General features: G+C 44.3%; 2 protein-coding genes across 2 annotated transcripts; one reads left to right on the forward strand and one right to left on the reverse strand.

Annotated features, from left to right (window-relative positions):
- Positions 1-619: 619 nt before the first annotated feature.
- On the reverse strand, positions 620-1,814 carry LOC126584834 (zinc finger protein ZAT10-like). The gene has a single exon (XM_050249197.1). It carries the CDS (start codon positions 1,539-1,541, stop codon positions 816-818), a length of 726 nt encoding a protein of 241 aa, XP_050105154.1. The 5' UTR covers positions 1,542-1,814; the 3' UTR covers positions 620-815.
- An 8,538-nt stretch (positions 1,815-10,352) lies between these two features.
- Positions 10,353-13,501, forward strand: LOC126584292 (uncharacterized). Its single transcript, XM_050248725.1, has 4 exons — positions 10,353-10,568; positions 11,062-11,692; positions 11,769-12,535; positions 12,887-13,501. The coding sequence occupies exons 1-4, from the start codon at positions 10,353-10,355 to the stop codon at positions 13,499-13,501; spliced, it is 2,229 nt and encodes a 742-aa protein (XP_050104682.1).
- Positions 13,502-15,712: the final 2,211 nt, after the last annotated feature.

The following is a 15,712-nucleotide window of genomic DNA, read 5'->3' on the forward strand; positions in this document are numbered from 1 at the left end:
GCCTAGATCGACAGCCCCACACCAATAATTCTGACGAGTAGCAGAGGATTTCAGAAAAACCCGCCTTCCCCATGGGTTCTTTTTGCTTTTGCTGGGAGTGGATGCTTTTGGTGGAGAGGGATGCCATAGCAGCAAGCTTGAGAGAAGAAGACCACGGAATTTTTTTTTTTAATTTTATTTTGACAAATTTAATATTTAAATATTTTTAATCTAGCAATAATTAACTAGATTTAGAACCCAATTATGTGCCACATCAGCATATAACAAAAATTTTGAAAGAATTATGACGGAAGGACCACGGGAGCATTTTTGCTCACCACCATAATGGTGTATACTCATCGTACACCTAATCAATTGACACGTTAACTTTCACTTAATCTTGGTTAATTTTTTTCAAAATTGAAAAATTAACATTTAATATGAAAGTTAAGTAGAGTTAAGTGAAATGACACGTGTCAATTGATTAGATGTATGGTGAGCATACACCATAATTTATGGTGGTGAGCAAAAATGCTCTCGAAGGACCACATTGATTTATGATGATCATTTTCAGGAACTATATTGAATGATTTTCAATTTTAAGAACCATCTTGATGATGTGAGTCAATTTCAGAGATCATTTATGATAAAACCCCATTAAATAATAACCAATTGGAGACACTACAACATTGTTCACAAACAATGAACGAATTGAATTGTCTGTACAGCATTAATAACTCATCAAATGAAGAAAAAATAAAATTTAAAAATTAAAAACATACAGCTATCAGCTAGCTAGCTATACGGCGGAGCTTTGTAATTCACGTAAATCCAAATTAATCTCCACCCAACAACCACCGCGGCTTCTTTCCCACCATCGGGCTCTGCACCTCCTGCTCGCCGGAGAGTTGACTTTTCTTGTCCCCGCCGAACCCTGGCCAGAACTCCGGCAACGCCGGCATGTTCAGGTCAAATCCGCGCTGACTCTGATGACTCTGACTATGGCTGGAAGCCCCAGCACCGCCGCCTTCGGAAGTAGTGACAGCGCTCGTGGCCGCGCTGCCGCCGTGGTAGTGACAGCGCTTGTGGCCTCCCAGTGCCTGGCCGGTGCGGAAGGTCTTGTGGCAGATAGAGCACTCGTGGGTCCTACCGCTCGTTGTTGTCACGGAGGAAGCGGCGGCGATTTGATGGTCGACCATGGCGGCGGCGGAAGAGTCGGACTTGCGGTGGCTGGCCTTGTGTCCGCCAAGAGCTTGGTAAGAGGAGAACCCCTTGTTGCAAACAGAGCACTTGTAAGAAAGGTCTCGGGACGGCGGCTGCGGCGGCAATTCAGAGCTACTAGTGGTGCCGCGGGCGAGCATGATGAGGCAGAGAGCGAGGTACTCCTCTTCGGTTGGCGGGTCTTCGCTGCGCGGCAGCTTAGAGCGCTTCCGTTTGGCCCATGGCTCTTTGGAGTGGATTTGGTGATTGCCGTGGTGACGATCCTCCACCTTTTCAAACGATGAAAAGGGTGGAGAAGGAGTAGTGGTGGTACTCGCGGATTTCAAAGCCTCTAAGGCCATTTTTATCGTAATTTCGCGTGCGCAACGCGGAAAATATGTGATCGATATGGTTGTCGAGATACAGAAAGACGGAGACTGCTTTCACTATTCTTTGGTGGCGGGGAGAGTGAGGAGGAGAGGTGGTGGATTTATACGTGGGATTTGGGGAAGACTTGGTGAAAGGAGTGAAGTCGGTCAACTAAGGAAAAGGGTAGAAAGGGGAGGTGGAGTGGGAGTGGTGGGAGGGGAGGGAGGCGGTGGACTGTGCTTTTTGTTGGACTTGTTCCAAGTCAAAACATTTGTACGCCTGCTTGCTTTGCTTTGCTTTCTCTTTTCATCCACTAAACCAAAACAAATCTCACTACTTGCTCCTTGGGTCCTAGTTCGTGCACATCACGCTACATCGAGCGGATTCCAACTTCTCTCTCTAAGTACTTGTTATACTTGGTGATTACTACTAAATATTTACTAATTGCCAGCGGAAGGGTGGAATCACAAGGCTCACAAGTTTGTCATTTTTTGAATTTACTCGGTTCCTTATCGGGCTTTCACCATATATGCCTCGTTGCCCGAAGACAAGTCGCTAATACTGACTAAGGTTCGCATCTACGGTCAATAAATAGGTTTGTTTTGACCTTCTTTTTAGGGTTTACGGTCTTGAGTTTAGGGAAAGATGGATAGGAATAGTGGCAAAGGAGTCCTCAATGTTGTCTTGATGATCCCTGTCATGGAGTTTTAGATAATGACTAGTTAGTTTCTCCAAAATCATCATTGTGTCATTGTGTTTAACAGGATAGGAACTAATTACTACCTTTTGATCAATACTTATAGCACACAATAAACAATTTTATCAGATTCTACATCATGGGTTGGGCACTTATCAAACAAGAAAAAAATTTCCACTTTTGGTGAGTCTGTTGACATAGACGTTATATATGGCATCATTGAGGCTAACCATACACAACAAATCAAATTCCAAAAAATTTAGATTGCAATTAACCATGATGATAATATATCTAAGGGGATAAAACTTCCTTTTGTTTAGATTAGTAGAAAAAATTAGAGAAAAACGACCGAGAGTTTAAGAATTGCCCAAGAGCGTGTGAGCACCGTGCAAATATGCATAAATGGCCATCATTTTGCATTTAGTATTAATAAATTTGAAAGATCTTTCTCGATCTAATCAACCAAATACGAATTGAATGGTTTTTCATTCTCTTCAAATCTCTATTATGTTTTACTAAATGCAGAGGATTTTCATCGAGTCATTTACTTTATAATTCATTCAATTTCACATTTTGTGATGATTGAGAGAACTATATCGTTATCATGGAAAAAAGAGAACATAGTTATCCCACGTATCCTAATTCTGACTCGTATTCCATCCTTCCTTGTGACTTTCGTTTCTATCCATATCCCCTTCATTGAATCATGAGATTACATATATTAATGATCTAGGGTTGATACAGTGTTAGGGAAGATGGTAATAAGGAGAATAGACTATATGATCTAGTTGCAAACGTGAGCATAGTCACATAGGCTAATTAAAGTGGATATTCTCTTGTGCACTCAACTTTAAGTCTCCTTTCTTGCAATTTAAATTAGTTTAAAGTATAAAATATTATTTTATATATAAAAATACAACTTGTACGATCTAGTTTAGATGGATCACATAAGCTTCGAAGGGAAAGTTAGGACATAACACGTCTAAAACTAATTGAGGATTATAGTATGAGAGCATCATTTTGGGTTTTTTTGGGGTTTCTAAGCCTACAAATTGCATTTGAGCGAACAAACAAGCAAACTGATTTCGCCGGCAGCAAAAACAAAGTGAGTGAAAACCTTGGGGAGGTTTCACCAAATTCTGCAACTTTCGGCTCACACATACCCATCTATTACCGTTAAAGTTCAATTTTTTTTTTTAACGAACTATGTTATCTATACTAAAGAGTTGGAAGTGAGCTAAGCTTTACAATATGACTAGCAATAATATAGTTCAAATTCGTCTTTGGTAAGAATCAAACTTAAAACCTCTCAGTTATAAGTGCAAATGAATACTTAAAGTTCAAATTAAATTAACAAAATTAGCTTAAAAACTAGTGATATATTTCCCTTTCTACTATTTGAAAAGTCTTTAAATTAGGATCCCTATATGACCCGTTGTTAGAAACCAATCCCAACTAAATTAATATTAATTTGAAGTGATCACAAGACTAATGGTAGGGATAAACACCAAAACAAATGTTAATTGTCCTTTGTAATAAAAAGAAAACCCAACACTTGTACAGTGTTCAAATCCACCCCATTCTTTACGTCCTAGCTTACGTCACGCTGAGGTGAGAAAGGATGAATGCTTGCTTCTCTAAATTACCAATTAATTATCGATTAATGCTACAATTATCACCTATTTGTAACATTTCTATAATAAAGATAGCGTATTTGAACACATGTGGATCTCATTCCTACTAAAGAGATAATACAAATAAAGGAAAACTAATGAAAATTGTTTGAAAATTTTGAGTTTTAACAATAAGGACAAAATAAAGGGTAAAGTGAATAGTACCAGGATTTACTTTTTAGTGTAAAAATGTGGTTATTCGTTAAAGTAAACAGTACCGGAAACTTTTCGTTAATTTTCCCTACAAATAATGGTACAAATAAATAATAAAAATAGTATTTTTGTTAATCCTCCTAATCTTCAGTAAAATTCCACATTTGGTGACAATTTGATTGGTGAGAGAATTCTCACCGGATCTTCTTTGTGAGAATCCCAGAAATCATCCAATCATATCCGCTCATCGTATATCATGAGGTTAGTTTTCATCAGGTACTGTTTATATTTAATTTTAAATAAAAAATTTACAATAATTTCTAACCACAAAATGTACAATGAACGGATATGATTTGAGAATCTCTAGAATCCTCACAAAAAATATCCGAAAAGGATTCTCATTTATAGCATGATTACTAACCCGTCATCGGAATGAGAATAAGGAATCCAATTCCGATTACGGATTATACATGTGTTTACTAAAATTGAGAGGAATCAAAAGCGCATGGGGCCCACACAAAAAATGGAACCCAAATCCTGAAATTGGAGGATTTGGATTCCCAACATATACAAGGTATTTGGATTCTGGATTGCCCAATGCAATCGGAATGATAATTTTTTCCCTTTATACCCTCACTTTCATTATTTCCAAGATTATCCTTTTAACCCAAGACTTATTTTTCTTTTCACCCAACTCCTAACAATCTCTTTCCATATCCTTCTAGCTCATTAAGCATAATTATATGCTCATTCACATTATGCACAACTCCATACATATGTTGAAGAGAAAAAACTACAACTTGAGCGAGAAAATTTAGATATTAAAGTTAATAATTAAATTTATAAAAAAATAAACAAAATCATTTTAGTATGTCTATGAAATAAAAAAGCAATTTAATTTTTTCTTACTATTATATACTATGTCAAATTTTATTAAAAAAAATATATAAAATATTTGATTTGAGACAAGGGCATTTTAGTAATCATATTAGTTTATATTCCGATTTTGCTGAATTAGTAAACAGCTTTATAGAATTATATTTCGATTCCGGACAGTTTTAGTAAACAACTTCAACAGGAATCTGATTTTGATTCCACCTCATTTCAATTCCTTCTCAATCTAATTTCCCATCAATTCAATTCCTCTCAATTTGATTACGAATTAGTAAACGCACTATTATTTGATTGGTCATGCTTTTCCCACATATAATATATATTATATTTGCATGCGGGTCCCACCAACGACCTTTTACTTTCCATATCTGTTGATTTCGCATCGGTGCTTGCAATTTTTGGTAGTTTATTGGTCATTTGGGCCTTTTGGAAGGAAGAGGATCTTCTAATAGGCTTAGGATGGGATCCTTCTAACCACGAAATTCGAGCCGTTCAAATTTAATTCAACGGTTACAATTATTATAACTTTTAAAGGATCATCCTGTTTGGAACCGTTTGATTAAATTTAAATGGTCTGGATTTCGTGGTCAAGAGGATCCCCATCCTGAGCTCAGGAGAGGATCCTCTTCCCTTCTAGAAAGGGACGCAGATTCTTTGCCCTCTCACTTTCCGTGCCCTTCTGTTTGTGTGGTCACGATTAAGCCACGTCAACATTTTATATTACTATTCATTTTTGTCTTATTATTTTTATAAAATATATATATATATATATAATGTTAATGTAATTTAACCGTGACCATACAAAATAAGAAGGCACGAGAAGCAGAGAATCTACCTATGAAAGGAAAGATAGCTAAATCTGACGCATTATTAGCCACGTGTGCCTTATTGTCATTCCCATGATTATCCTCGTTGTTTCTAGAAAAGAACCAAAGCTTCTTCTTCTTCCTAGCAATGCTAGTTTTACCAAATTGCCCACCCAAAACGTTCAACTCTTGTGACTTAAGGCCCTGTTTGGCACACCGTATAAGGCACCGGATAGTACTAATAATACGGTGTACGGTGTTTGGTGGCTGTTTGGATTAAATAGGCACCGGATTAAATAATCCGGGCCCACCATTTTAATACACTCCGCACCCGCTTAGCTATCCTCTCCAATAGGTTGGTATAATTCGTCGGGTTCGCGCTCCATCTCTCCGACCCTCTCTGCTCCTGCCCAACGCGAACTCTCTCCACCAAGGTATTGCTGCTCTGTCTCTCCCTCATTCCCAACTGCCAGCAGAGGCTCCGGCGACGGAGGAGCCCAAGAAGGAAGAAAAGGTAGCTAGGCAGACGAAACCCAGGTTTTCAATTTTTTGCTTCTGGGTTTTCATCGTCTCCATCTTTTTGCTTCTGGATTTTCAATTATGGTGCTCGAATTCAAGATTTCTGGTCATGTTCTTCAACTTTTGCATATGGAGGAAGACTCTGGTGTGCAGCTAAAAAGTTATTGATTTGAGTTGGCTTGTTGAGGGTGAACATTTCTGATTTGCATCGGAAAAGGAGACCTAGTTGCCGTCTTCTCCTATTTGGTGTATCATGTGTGAAAGGAAAGGAGATGATGGAGATCATTTGTTGTCCACTGTCTAGGAGCTTTAAATTTGTGATTCTTATTATTTGGACAGGCTGTAATGAGTTGGGTAAATTTCAGAAGGGTTCCAATCACTGATTAGTAAAAGTCTGGATGCTTTTGGTAGAGGTAATAAGGCTAGACTGCTGAGGGGCTGCTGCAGGATGGCTGTTTTGTGGGGTTTACGGGTGGAGAGGAACATGAGGATTTTTGACATTTTAAGGGGGGTGGGGTAGAAGAGCCTTCACAATGGGTGAGGTTTTTGTTGTCTCTTTGCACTGGTGTCATCAGAGTTCTGGAGGATTAACATGTTCTTCTCTTTTGCTCAATTGGAAAGTTGCTATGAGATAACTTGGTTGTTGTACCTTTTGATTTTTTTTCTTCCCTTTTCTTATCCGGTTCAATACCAAACACAGTATAAATAATACGATCATTAGTCCGATACTGCACCAAACGCCCAACTAATTCAGTCAGTACTATCCGGTGGCTATGTATCCTATCCGACAGAAATAGTCAGTACAGTCCGAGCTGCCAAACGAGGCCTAAGACACTGAGTTTGAACTTTGAATTCAATGTTTAGGAAGTAAATGCTCTCACTTACTGGGGATTAGGGCTGCTTCAAACCTCTTTCCTCTCTTTTTTGGTTGACTAATTCTATGAATGTGTTCATTGAGAGATTTCTTATAAAATGAATTCAATGATACCATGATGTGTCAGACCACTAATACAAGGTTTGTGTAAGAAGTGACGGTTCACCTGTTCTGTTTAAGTCCTTTTCGCTCTAGTAATTTTTTTCCACAAGGGAGAGTTGGACGTAAAAAAATTCTAGTCTTCATTATTCACTTTGAAAAGGTACATGCTGCCATTTAAATATGAAATGAAGATAAGATATTTTTTGTATTCATGCAATATTTCACTCTAAATTCGTCTAAACTACAGAGAATGAAATTCAAACTTGAGTGCATAGAAGAAAGCACACTATTCTTCCTAACTTGACTAAATTTAAAACTGTGAAAATAAGACATCTTTAACAAATCACAATTAATTTGTTTATGTAATAAGTTTTTTAAGAATGCAGTTCTCATACTCAAACAAGAAGTCTAAGGAAATCTATAAAAAAAAGTGCGTCCTCAAAACATTCATCTTGTTCTTCAAAATCAAAACAACATCACATGAGAAATGCTAAGAAAATTATTTTAAAGTGGAACTTTTCAGGATAGTCTTTACTATCACAAAGTTAAATGTTAATTTTTCTGACAAGGTTATAAAACGTTATATTAAAAACATAAAATGACATAGAGTCGATGGAGAGTTTCACTTTTGAGAAAGACTGCTTAAAATTTGTCGTTTTATTTAGCAAGCTAATGGTGGCAGGGGTATTTGTGTAAAAACACTATCCAGTGAGCTTGGCACAGGCAGAGTGGACTACAGAGTGGCTCCAACGACGCGCAACCAACCGTCAAGCATACGACACGCTACGCGCTTCTCTCTTCATATTTGGACACGTGGCAGCTTGCGAAGTCTTGAGTTCACATATTTCGATAAACGACATGCAATTAGCAATTGCATGATAACCGCATATCAAGCCGTCCATCTATTTGGAGCACCCAATAAAACGCCAGGTGGAAGTGCCTGGTGCATCGTCTGCCACGTGTTACTAGTTTAACGCCTTCCGTAATGAAATTGAAACTATTAAACTCGGATGTATTTTGTTTGGTGTATGACTAGGGTAGAGCTCTCATTGTCGGTTACCCATGCGATAAACTCAAAGAATGGAACTCAAAAACCATAATGTTGGAATTCAGAGTCGAAACTCATGTTAGTTGAATAATTATAATTTCTTTTTGGTTTGTTTATAAAATTTGTTTTTTGCTCTTCTCATTACTTATATTGAATCGATGATTTTTAAATCATTCGAGGAAAATATGTATCGTTAAAATTGTTTAGGTGAATTACTAAAGTTTTTTCTGAGTTAGATTTGACTCTTGCCTTTTTCATTATTTGTAAGTGTTGACCCTAGAAACTACAAAAACCTACGTGGCGCGCAGGCCGAGTATTTTCTAAGCTAACTACGTCCTTCGGTGATTGCGGGGCGTGCCAACTCGTCGGCCGAGCTCGGCCGAGGAGTAAATTTGATGATGTTGCGTCGAGCGCGCCGCTGACTTCTGTGTCTTGCGATTGCGGCCGAGGAAGGAACAATTCTCGGCCTCTTGGGTTCTAGAGCCTGAAGACAAGGCTGCTAATTTGCGAAGTTCAATCTCAAATTCGGCTGTCAATGTGCCGAATACAGTAACCTGGTAACACCTCACTTCGCCGAGAAGGCTGATGAGATGACCTCGACCAATAGGGATTCAGAAATCCTTCTCGACCGAGACTTGGATAGGTAACCAGTCGTCCTCGCCGCAGTGCTGTTGATGCCAACGGAAGATACTGCGAGACCGACTGACTCTACGGTGACAGAGCTATCTATGCCGACTTAAGATATCACCGGTTGCTTCCACAGTGCTGTTGATGCCAACGGAAGATGTGTCAGCGAAGAAAGGAAAAAGAAAAATCACAAGTTGTGAGAGTTTGCGCAGGGCAATTTTGTATTGATTTTGTAGGGGTCCTTTCCTGATGCACAGCGTCCCCTATTTATAGTACTGAACCTTGAGTCCGAGTTTACCTCCTACTCGGACTAGGTTTCCCTCTCCGGATCACCTCGACCAGTCCTACACCTATTAGGACTATGAACCTAGTCCTTAGCTAAGCTGGATTAATTTCCTGGATATCCGATCCCGTCGAGACTCCCCATTGCACGAGGATTCGTCTTAACCGCCCTAGGTTTGGACTCCCACGGGTTGACCGATCCATGGTCCTTTTGCCGCCCGGCCTCCTGGGCCGAGAGTGATCCTACCCTCGGCCCAAACTATTATTTTGGGCCCAAACATTGCCCCCTCGCTTCTGAGGTCCTCGGCTTGAAACCTTCGGCCGAGTTTCGGCCTTGAAGAAGCGGATCTACCACTTAGGATCCTAATACCCGAGTTCCAAGGCGCATTTATTGAGCACGAGCACGATCGCACGATCTTGATCCTGCTAACCCACTCGCCACGTGGCGTCCTCTAACATGGCCAATCCCCCATAATGACGTCTAAGGCGTGCGGCAGCCTGAACCGTCTTGCCATCATGACCACTATCTCAATCCGCGAGCCACTACCTCAGTCCGTGAGCCCACTTGTCATCGTGCGGGCATCGAACCGTCTTTCGTCATTAATTTCGCCGTCACACGCAATCCTGCGCCCCCAAAACCCTGACCTTCGGTCTTCTCAACCGCATTTCCCAAATGTTCGTCATGATCGACAATTCCTTCGGTCGATTTTGCCCTTTGTTTTGAATTTCGAACGATTGCTCTTCCCCCTATAACTCTATAAATACCGAAATTCCCTCATTTGTACCTTTACGCTCTCAAACTTCCTGAAATCCTCTGCCATTGATTTCTAGTGCATTTCTCCTATTCCAAGTCTTCGTCTTTAAATCCCCAACCCAGACAACCCTTCTACTCCGTGCTTCTTTCTCACAATGGCGTCCTTCATTTCCAAGCTTTCCAGGGAGTGTGACCAACATCAGAAGATTTTTTATCGGAGCTCGATCAAGACCATCCGGTTTGAAAATGACATGAGCACCCAGTACCAAATCCTGGGCCCTCTCTTCAAGGCTACAATACCGCCGACTATCATCGGCCTTCTACAGGAGCACTGCCTAACACCCTTGCTTCAAGGGTTTGAATGGTCGCGATGGGATGCGGCTAAGCCCCAGGGCTCCTGGCCCTCGACGACCACATCCTAGGCAGCCTGGGTCGTTCGAATGGAACGACTCTTCGGCGAGCAATGGAACGCTCTTGGCATCTACGACGCCATCCTCCTTTCGTCTATGGAAATCGTTCCCGACAAGGAGCTTCTCCAAGCCGCTCTGTGCTTCTGATGCTCGGCCACCAACACAATGGTCCTTCCTCTGGGTCCCATTGGTCCCACCATCCTGGATATCACTGTCATTCTGGGGACTTCGGCGACCGGGATCCTTGTCGACGCGACCCTCTCTGGGCATCCGTCGAATATCGACCTGAAAACGCTCTTCGACCGTCGGGCCTCCGAGACCTTGAACCGTGACGGTCATATCCCGTCGAAGGAAGACATTCAGAAGCTCCACAAGAACTTCTGTAATTACAACACCCTCTATCTCCACTTCGCCGGCCGAGGAGAAGAGGACATGCGAGAGGGAGAGCATGAAGCCTTCCTCTTCTACTGGTACAACAAATACATTTGTTGTACCAAGTCAAACAAGTGTTTGGTCGAGAACATGCCGGTAGCCGAAGCCCTGGCTAGTGGTCACGTCTTGGCACTGAGTTCCAACATTCTCGCCCAACTTTCCGCTGCCTGGCCGAGGCGACCCTCCACAAGGTCGACCCACACCAGAATGGTCCTCTCTGGATCTTCCAACTCTGGTTGCAGGTATACTTCGCCTCCCTTCGGCCGGCCATAGCTGAATTCTCACCAACAGAGGCGCTTGGGCCTCAACTGGCCTCTCGACCGACACCTCCCCATCAAGCCGAAGAGGTATTTCGATACCTCTTCGCTCTCGACGACTTCTCCAACGACGAGTTCCTAATATGTCGTCGTCGAGACTACCCTTCCTCCATCAGGCTGCCTACCTCCCCATGGAGCGCGGAGGAAGACGCCGATCTTCGTCAGACCTGGGGGTCGTTTGTGCTTGCTCGCGACCTCCCTCTCGGCTGTGATGGGAAACGGTCAGGTTGGGAAGTATATCATCCGAACTTCCTTGCCCGACAGCTCGGCTACCTTCAGGGCTGCCCTATCCCCCTTCTCTCCTCCCGAACGATCCTAAGCCGTGGACGCGAACCTCGTTCCTCTGAGAAGGAGTGTAGAACCGCCGTGAGGGAGTTCCAAGAGCGCTGCCAAAAATTCCGCCTTCGACCAGCCACCCCGGAAACCCATTGCACCGACACCTTTGGCGAGTGGTGGGAGAAATACACCCAGGAATTCTTTGGTGCGCCGGTTGAAGATGTGCTTAGCAGACTCTTCGGTGACCGGCCTAAGAAGGCCTCGGCCCCTCATCCTCAAGGTACCTGTTCCACTTTCCTCCTTTCCATCAACCTTGCATATTGATTTGCCTTACTGAATTGTCTTTATCTTTTTAGGTAGTCGGCCTTTGAGGAAGACGGAGGCAGTTGCCGCTGCCACGGCCGAGAAAAAATCGGTCGTGGCCCAAAAGGACAAACCCGCTGGTAGGGCTGTGCTGATCAAACGGCCTCGCCAAGAGGCCGAGCCGGCTGTTGAGCCTTCCCCGCCTGCTAAGCGGGTTAAACAAATGGCGAAGAAAGGTGCACGGGAGATCCACGTTATCTCCAGTCACACGACGACTCCCAGTGCTTCCCCTTCTCCCGCCGCCGGTGATTCTGGGGTCGAGAAACAACCGGCTTTGGCCGCAGAGACGGCCCTAGCGCGGCCTGCCTCTGTGGCCGACGCATCAATTGTCCCTCCCTCTATCGAGAAGGCACCTATCTCACAACAGGCGGCTTCTACGACCGAGGGAACCTCTCCCAAGAATCCAAATCCCTCGGTCCTCGTGTTGGAAGAGAGTGAGGGGAGCGACGAGGTCCCGCTGGCGCATCGTCCTCATACTCGTCGACAACCTCATCCAGTATCCGAGATGGTGGTTCAAACCGGCCCCTCCTCGGCTAATCGTGGCAAGCGCACGGTCGAGGAACCGACCCCGGTGGCCGAACCTCTCGTTCCTTCTCAGGACCAGGAAGTCCCTGCCTCTGAAGCAGCTGCGCCAGTCGGCCCATCGGCAGCCGACCGTGGCAAACGGCTGCTCGAGGAACCCGAGGCCACGGCGGAATCGCCGGTCCATCCTCAAGACCAAGGCTTCCACATTCCTCCACAGGAGGTTACCTCGGCTTTTGTAAGTACCTCCAATTGTCTCCTCCTGATTGCTTTTCTGCTTTAGAATTCTAAACAAGGAAAATACTAAATGTCAGGTGCCTGTACATTCTTTTCACCGTCAATTCTATGCGCCGAAGGTCGTTATCTATATTTCCTGGCCGCCTTAGTGGCCATCAAACGTAGATAACCTCCATCGGCCGCGTGAAGTGAGAAGCAATCTGAGACACTGGGCTCGACCATTGAGTTCTTTAGGTTCAAGCAACGATCCTGGGGACATGGCCGAGGTCTCCTCTCGGCAGGTTAAAAAACGACACCTTCTTGCTATTCTTGTCATGACTTCCTTTAATCTTAACCTTGTCCATTCGTGCAGGCTTCATGGGAGGTTGAATTCAAAGCCCTCCTTTCCAGCACGACTGCAGAGTCCTGCCCTTCGGCCGCTCCGACTGAGGTTGCCGATCCAAGCGCCCTAACCCAGTTGCGAGAAATCCTGTCGCTCTCATCCTCGCAAGTACTTGAGCGCAACGGTCTTTATCTGCTCGGCGTGTGTCTGAACGACCTTGGAGCTGACGGTCGCCTGAGCGGAGATGCCATTGTTCGGGCATCGTCTGCCTTGGAGCGCGTTCGGGAGACATTCAGTATCTTCCAGACTGCTCTGAAGGCCGAACAAGACCTGCAAGCCGCCACGGCCGTTCAAGACACCCTCCGTCCGAAGATTGACGATCTACGGGCAAAAGGAGAAGCGTTAGCCGAGCTCGACCGTCAGATGGCCGAACTAGCGAAACGCCGGTCGGCCATTGCTTCTGAGCTTGCGAGGGACTTCGAGTCAGGTGGGAAGAATCGCCTAACTGAGTATGCGGCGGCCAAAAAACGAGTCGAGCGACTGAAACTGGACAAAAAGAATCGGCAAGCCGAAGTCATCATGGCCGACGTGCGGTGGTTGGAGTTGAAGGCTCTGCTCAGCACTCTTCTTCCCTCGTCTCCTTGAATGTATTCGACCCACTCATTTTTGTAATACCTATCAATCTTAATGGAATGATTTTTTTTCTACTGGTACAAGAAATTTTTTATTCGCGCATCTCCCATGTGACCGGATAGTATTTCTTCAAGAACTTCCCATTAATCGGTAATTTGTGAACTACTCCAGTCCGGTCTTTAAGATGATACGCCCCTTTGCCGTATACTTTATGCACAATGAACGGCCCTTCCCAATTCGGCGACCACTTGCCGAACCTAGGATCTTTTAATCCTATGGGCAACACCGTTTGCCACACCAATTCACCTTCGCCGAACGTTTTCTGTCGCACCTTCTGATTATAGGCTCGCTTGGCAATCTGTTTTTGTGCCACCAGTAAGTTATAAGCGTCAATTCGTGCCTCTTCCAAATCTTCCAGCCCCTGTCTCATGGACTGATTATATTCGGCGCTAAACAAACTACTTTGTTCAATTAATCGCAACGAATTTATGCTCAACTCGACTGGTAGCACCGCATCGTGTCCGTAGGTTAATGCGTACGGGGTTGTTGCAGTCGCCGACCGGGGCGACGTTCGGTATGCCCATAATGCCTCGTTCAATTTCAAATGCCACATGCCAGGCCTTTCTTTTATTATTTTTTCGAGGATGCCGATCAACACTTTATTACTTGCCTCGGCCTGCCTATTCGCCTGTGGATAATACGGTGTGGACTGTTCCAGCTGAATTTTCAAATTGGCCGTGTATTCTTTAAACCTTTCGGCTGTGAAGATTGTTCCATTGTCAGTTATGATCGTTTCTGGAACACCGAATCGGGTCACAATGTGTTCCTCCACGAAATCGCAAACTTCTTTAGATGTTAACTCGGCATATGATTTTGCTTCGACCCACTTAGCGAAGTAATCAGTTGCGACTATTATCCATGCATGCTTAGCAGCTCCGGAAGTCGGCATGATTTTGCCGATTACATCCATGGCCCATCCTCTAAACGGCCACGGCTTAATGACCGAATGTAGTGATTCGGCCGGGACCCTTTGTATAGGCCCATGGATTTGGCACTGCACGCATCCTGGTGCAAACTCGATACAATCTTTCAGTATTCTCGGCCAGAAATAGCCATGTCGTCGGAGTAGCCATCGCATTTTTCGTCCCGACTGGTGAGCCCCGCATACCCCTTCATGAACCTCTGCAATCGCCCGAGCACTCTCTTGGGGGCCGAGGCATAGCAATAACAAACCATCTTCGCCCTTCCGGTACAACTCGTCCTGGTACGTGACATAGTTCGTGGCGTGAACCCGTGTCCTGCGACTATGTTTTCCGTTAGGATTGTCAAGGTACTGCATAATGGGCTTTCTCCAATCATCTGGTACTGCCTCGACCGTGCAAATTTCTATAGAGTCCTGCCGATCTAACAACGACGGCAGGGACATGACCCTGGTGCGTATCACATTGTCTCAACGGAGGATTTGCTGATCAACCAAGGCCGGGTATAATTGTCGTAATATTGGTATCTCCCGGCCTAGCTTGCCCCCCAAGAGTTGTGCACCGGAGGCGATTTGAGCCAACTCGTCTGCGTCGGTATTATGAACCCGGGAAACATGCTCGAATGTAATACCGTCAAAAGACTCGGCCAAATAGCTGGCGACCATGTGGTATGACGCCAGAGTACAACTCATGCAGCAAAAAGACCCATTAATTTGGTTAATCACTAGTTCAGAATCCCCGAGGACGAGGACACGAGTGGCATGTAGGTCAAGAAGGAGGCCCAGACCAATGACCAGCGCCTCGTATTCGGCCTGATTATTGGTGCAGTCGAAATCCAATTTGAGCGAAAAATACCAACGATCGTTGTGAGGAGATTGAATGACGATGCCTGCGCCGGCCGAGGACGAAGTACTAGAACCATCGAAATACATCGTCCAATAGTTGTCGCGGGTCACCACCATGCCGATTTCGACGTCAGCACTCCTGAAACCGTAAGGCGAAGGGTGCTGGGCAAGGAAATCGGCCAACGCCTGTCCTTTCACAGCTTTTTACGGCACATATTGCAAACTGAACTCGGACAACGCCATCGTCCATTTCCCAATTCGGCCCTTCACAATTGGCCGGGTAAGCATGTACCGGAGAACGTCAGTCTGGGCAATAACTTGTGTGACCATCGGGAGCATGTAATGCCGAAGCTTGGATGCAGCGAAGAACACGGCGAGACAAAGCTTCTCAACGGCGG

This window comes from Malus sylvestris, chromosome 10, assembly GCF_916048215.2.
Source record: "Malus sylvestris chromosome 10, drMalSylv7.2, whole genome shotgun sequence".
NCBI classification, from domain to species: Eukaryota; Viridiplantae; Streptophyta; class Magnoliopsida; order Rosales; family Rosaceae; genus Malus; species Malus sylvestris.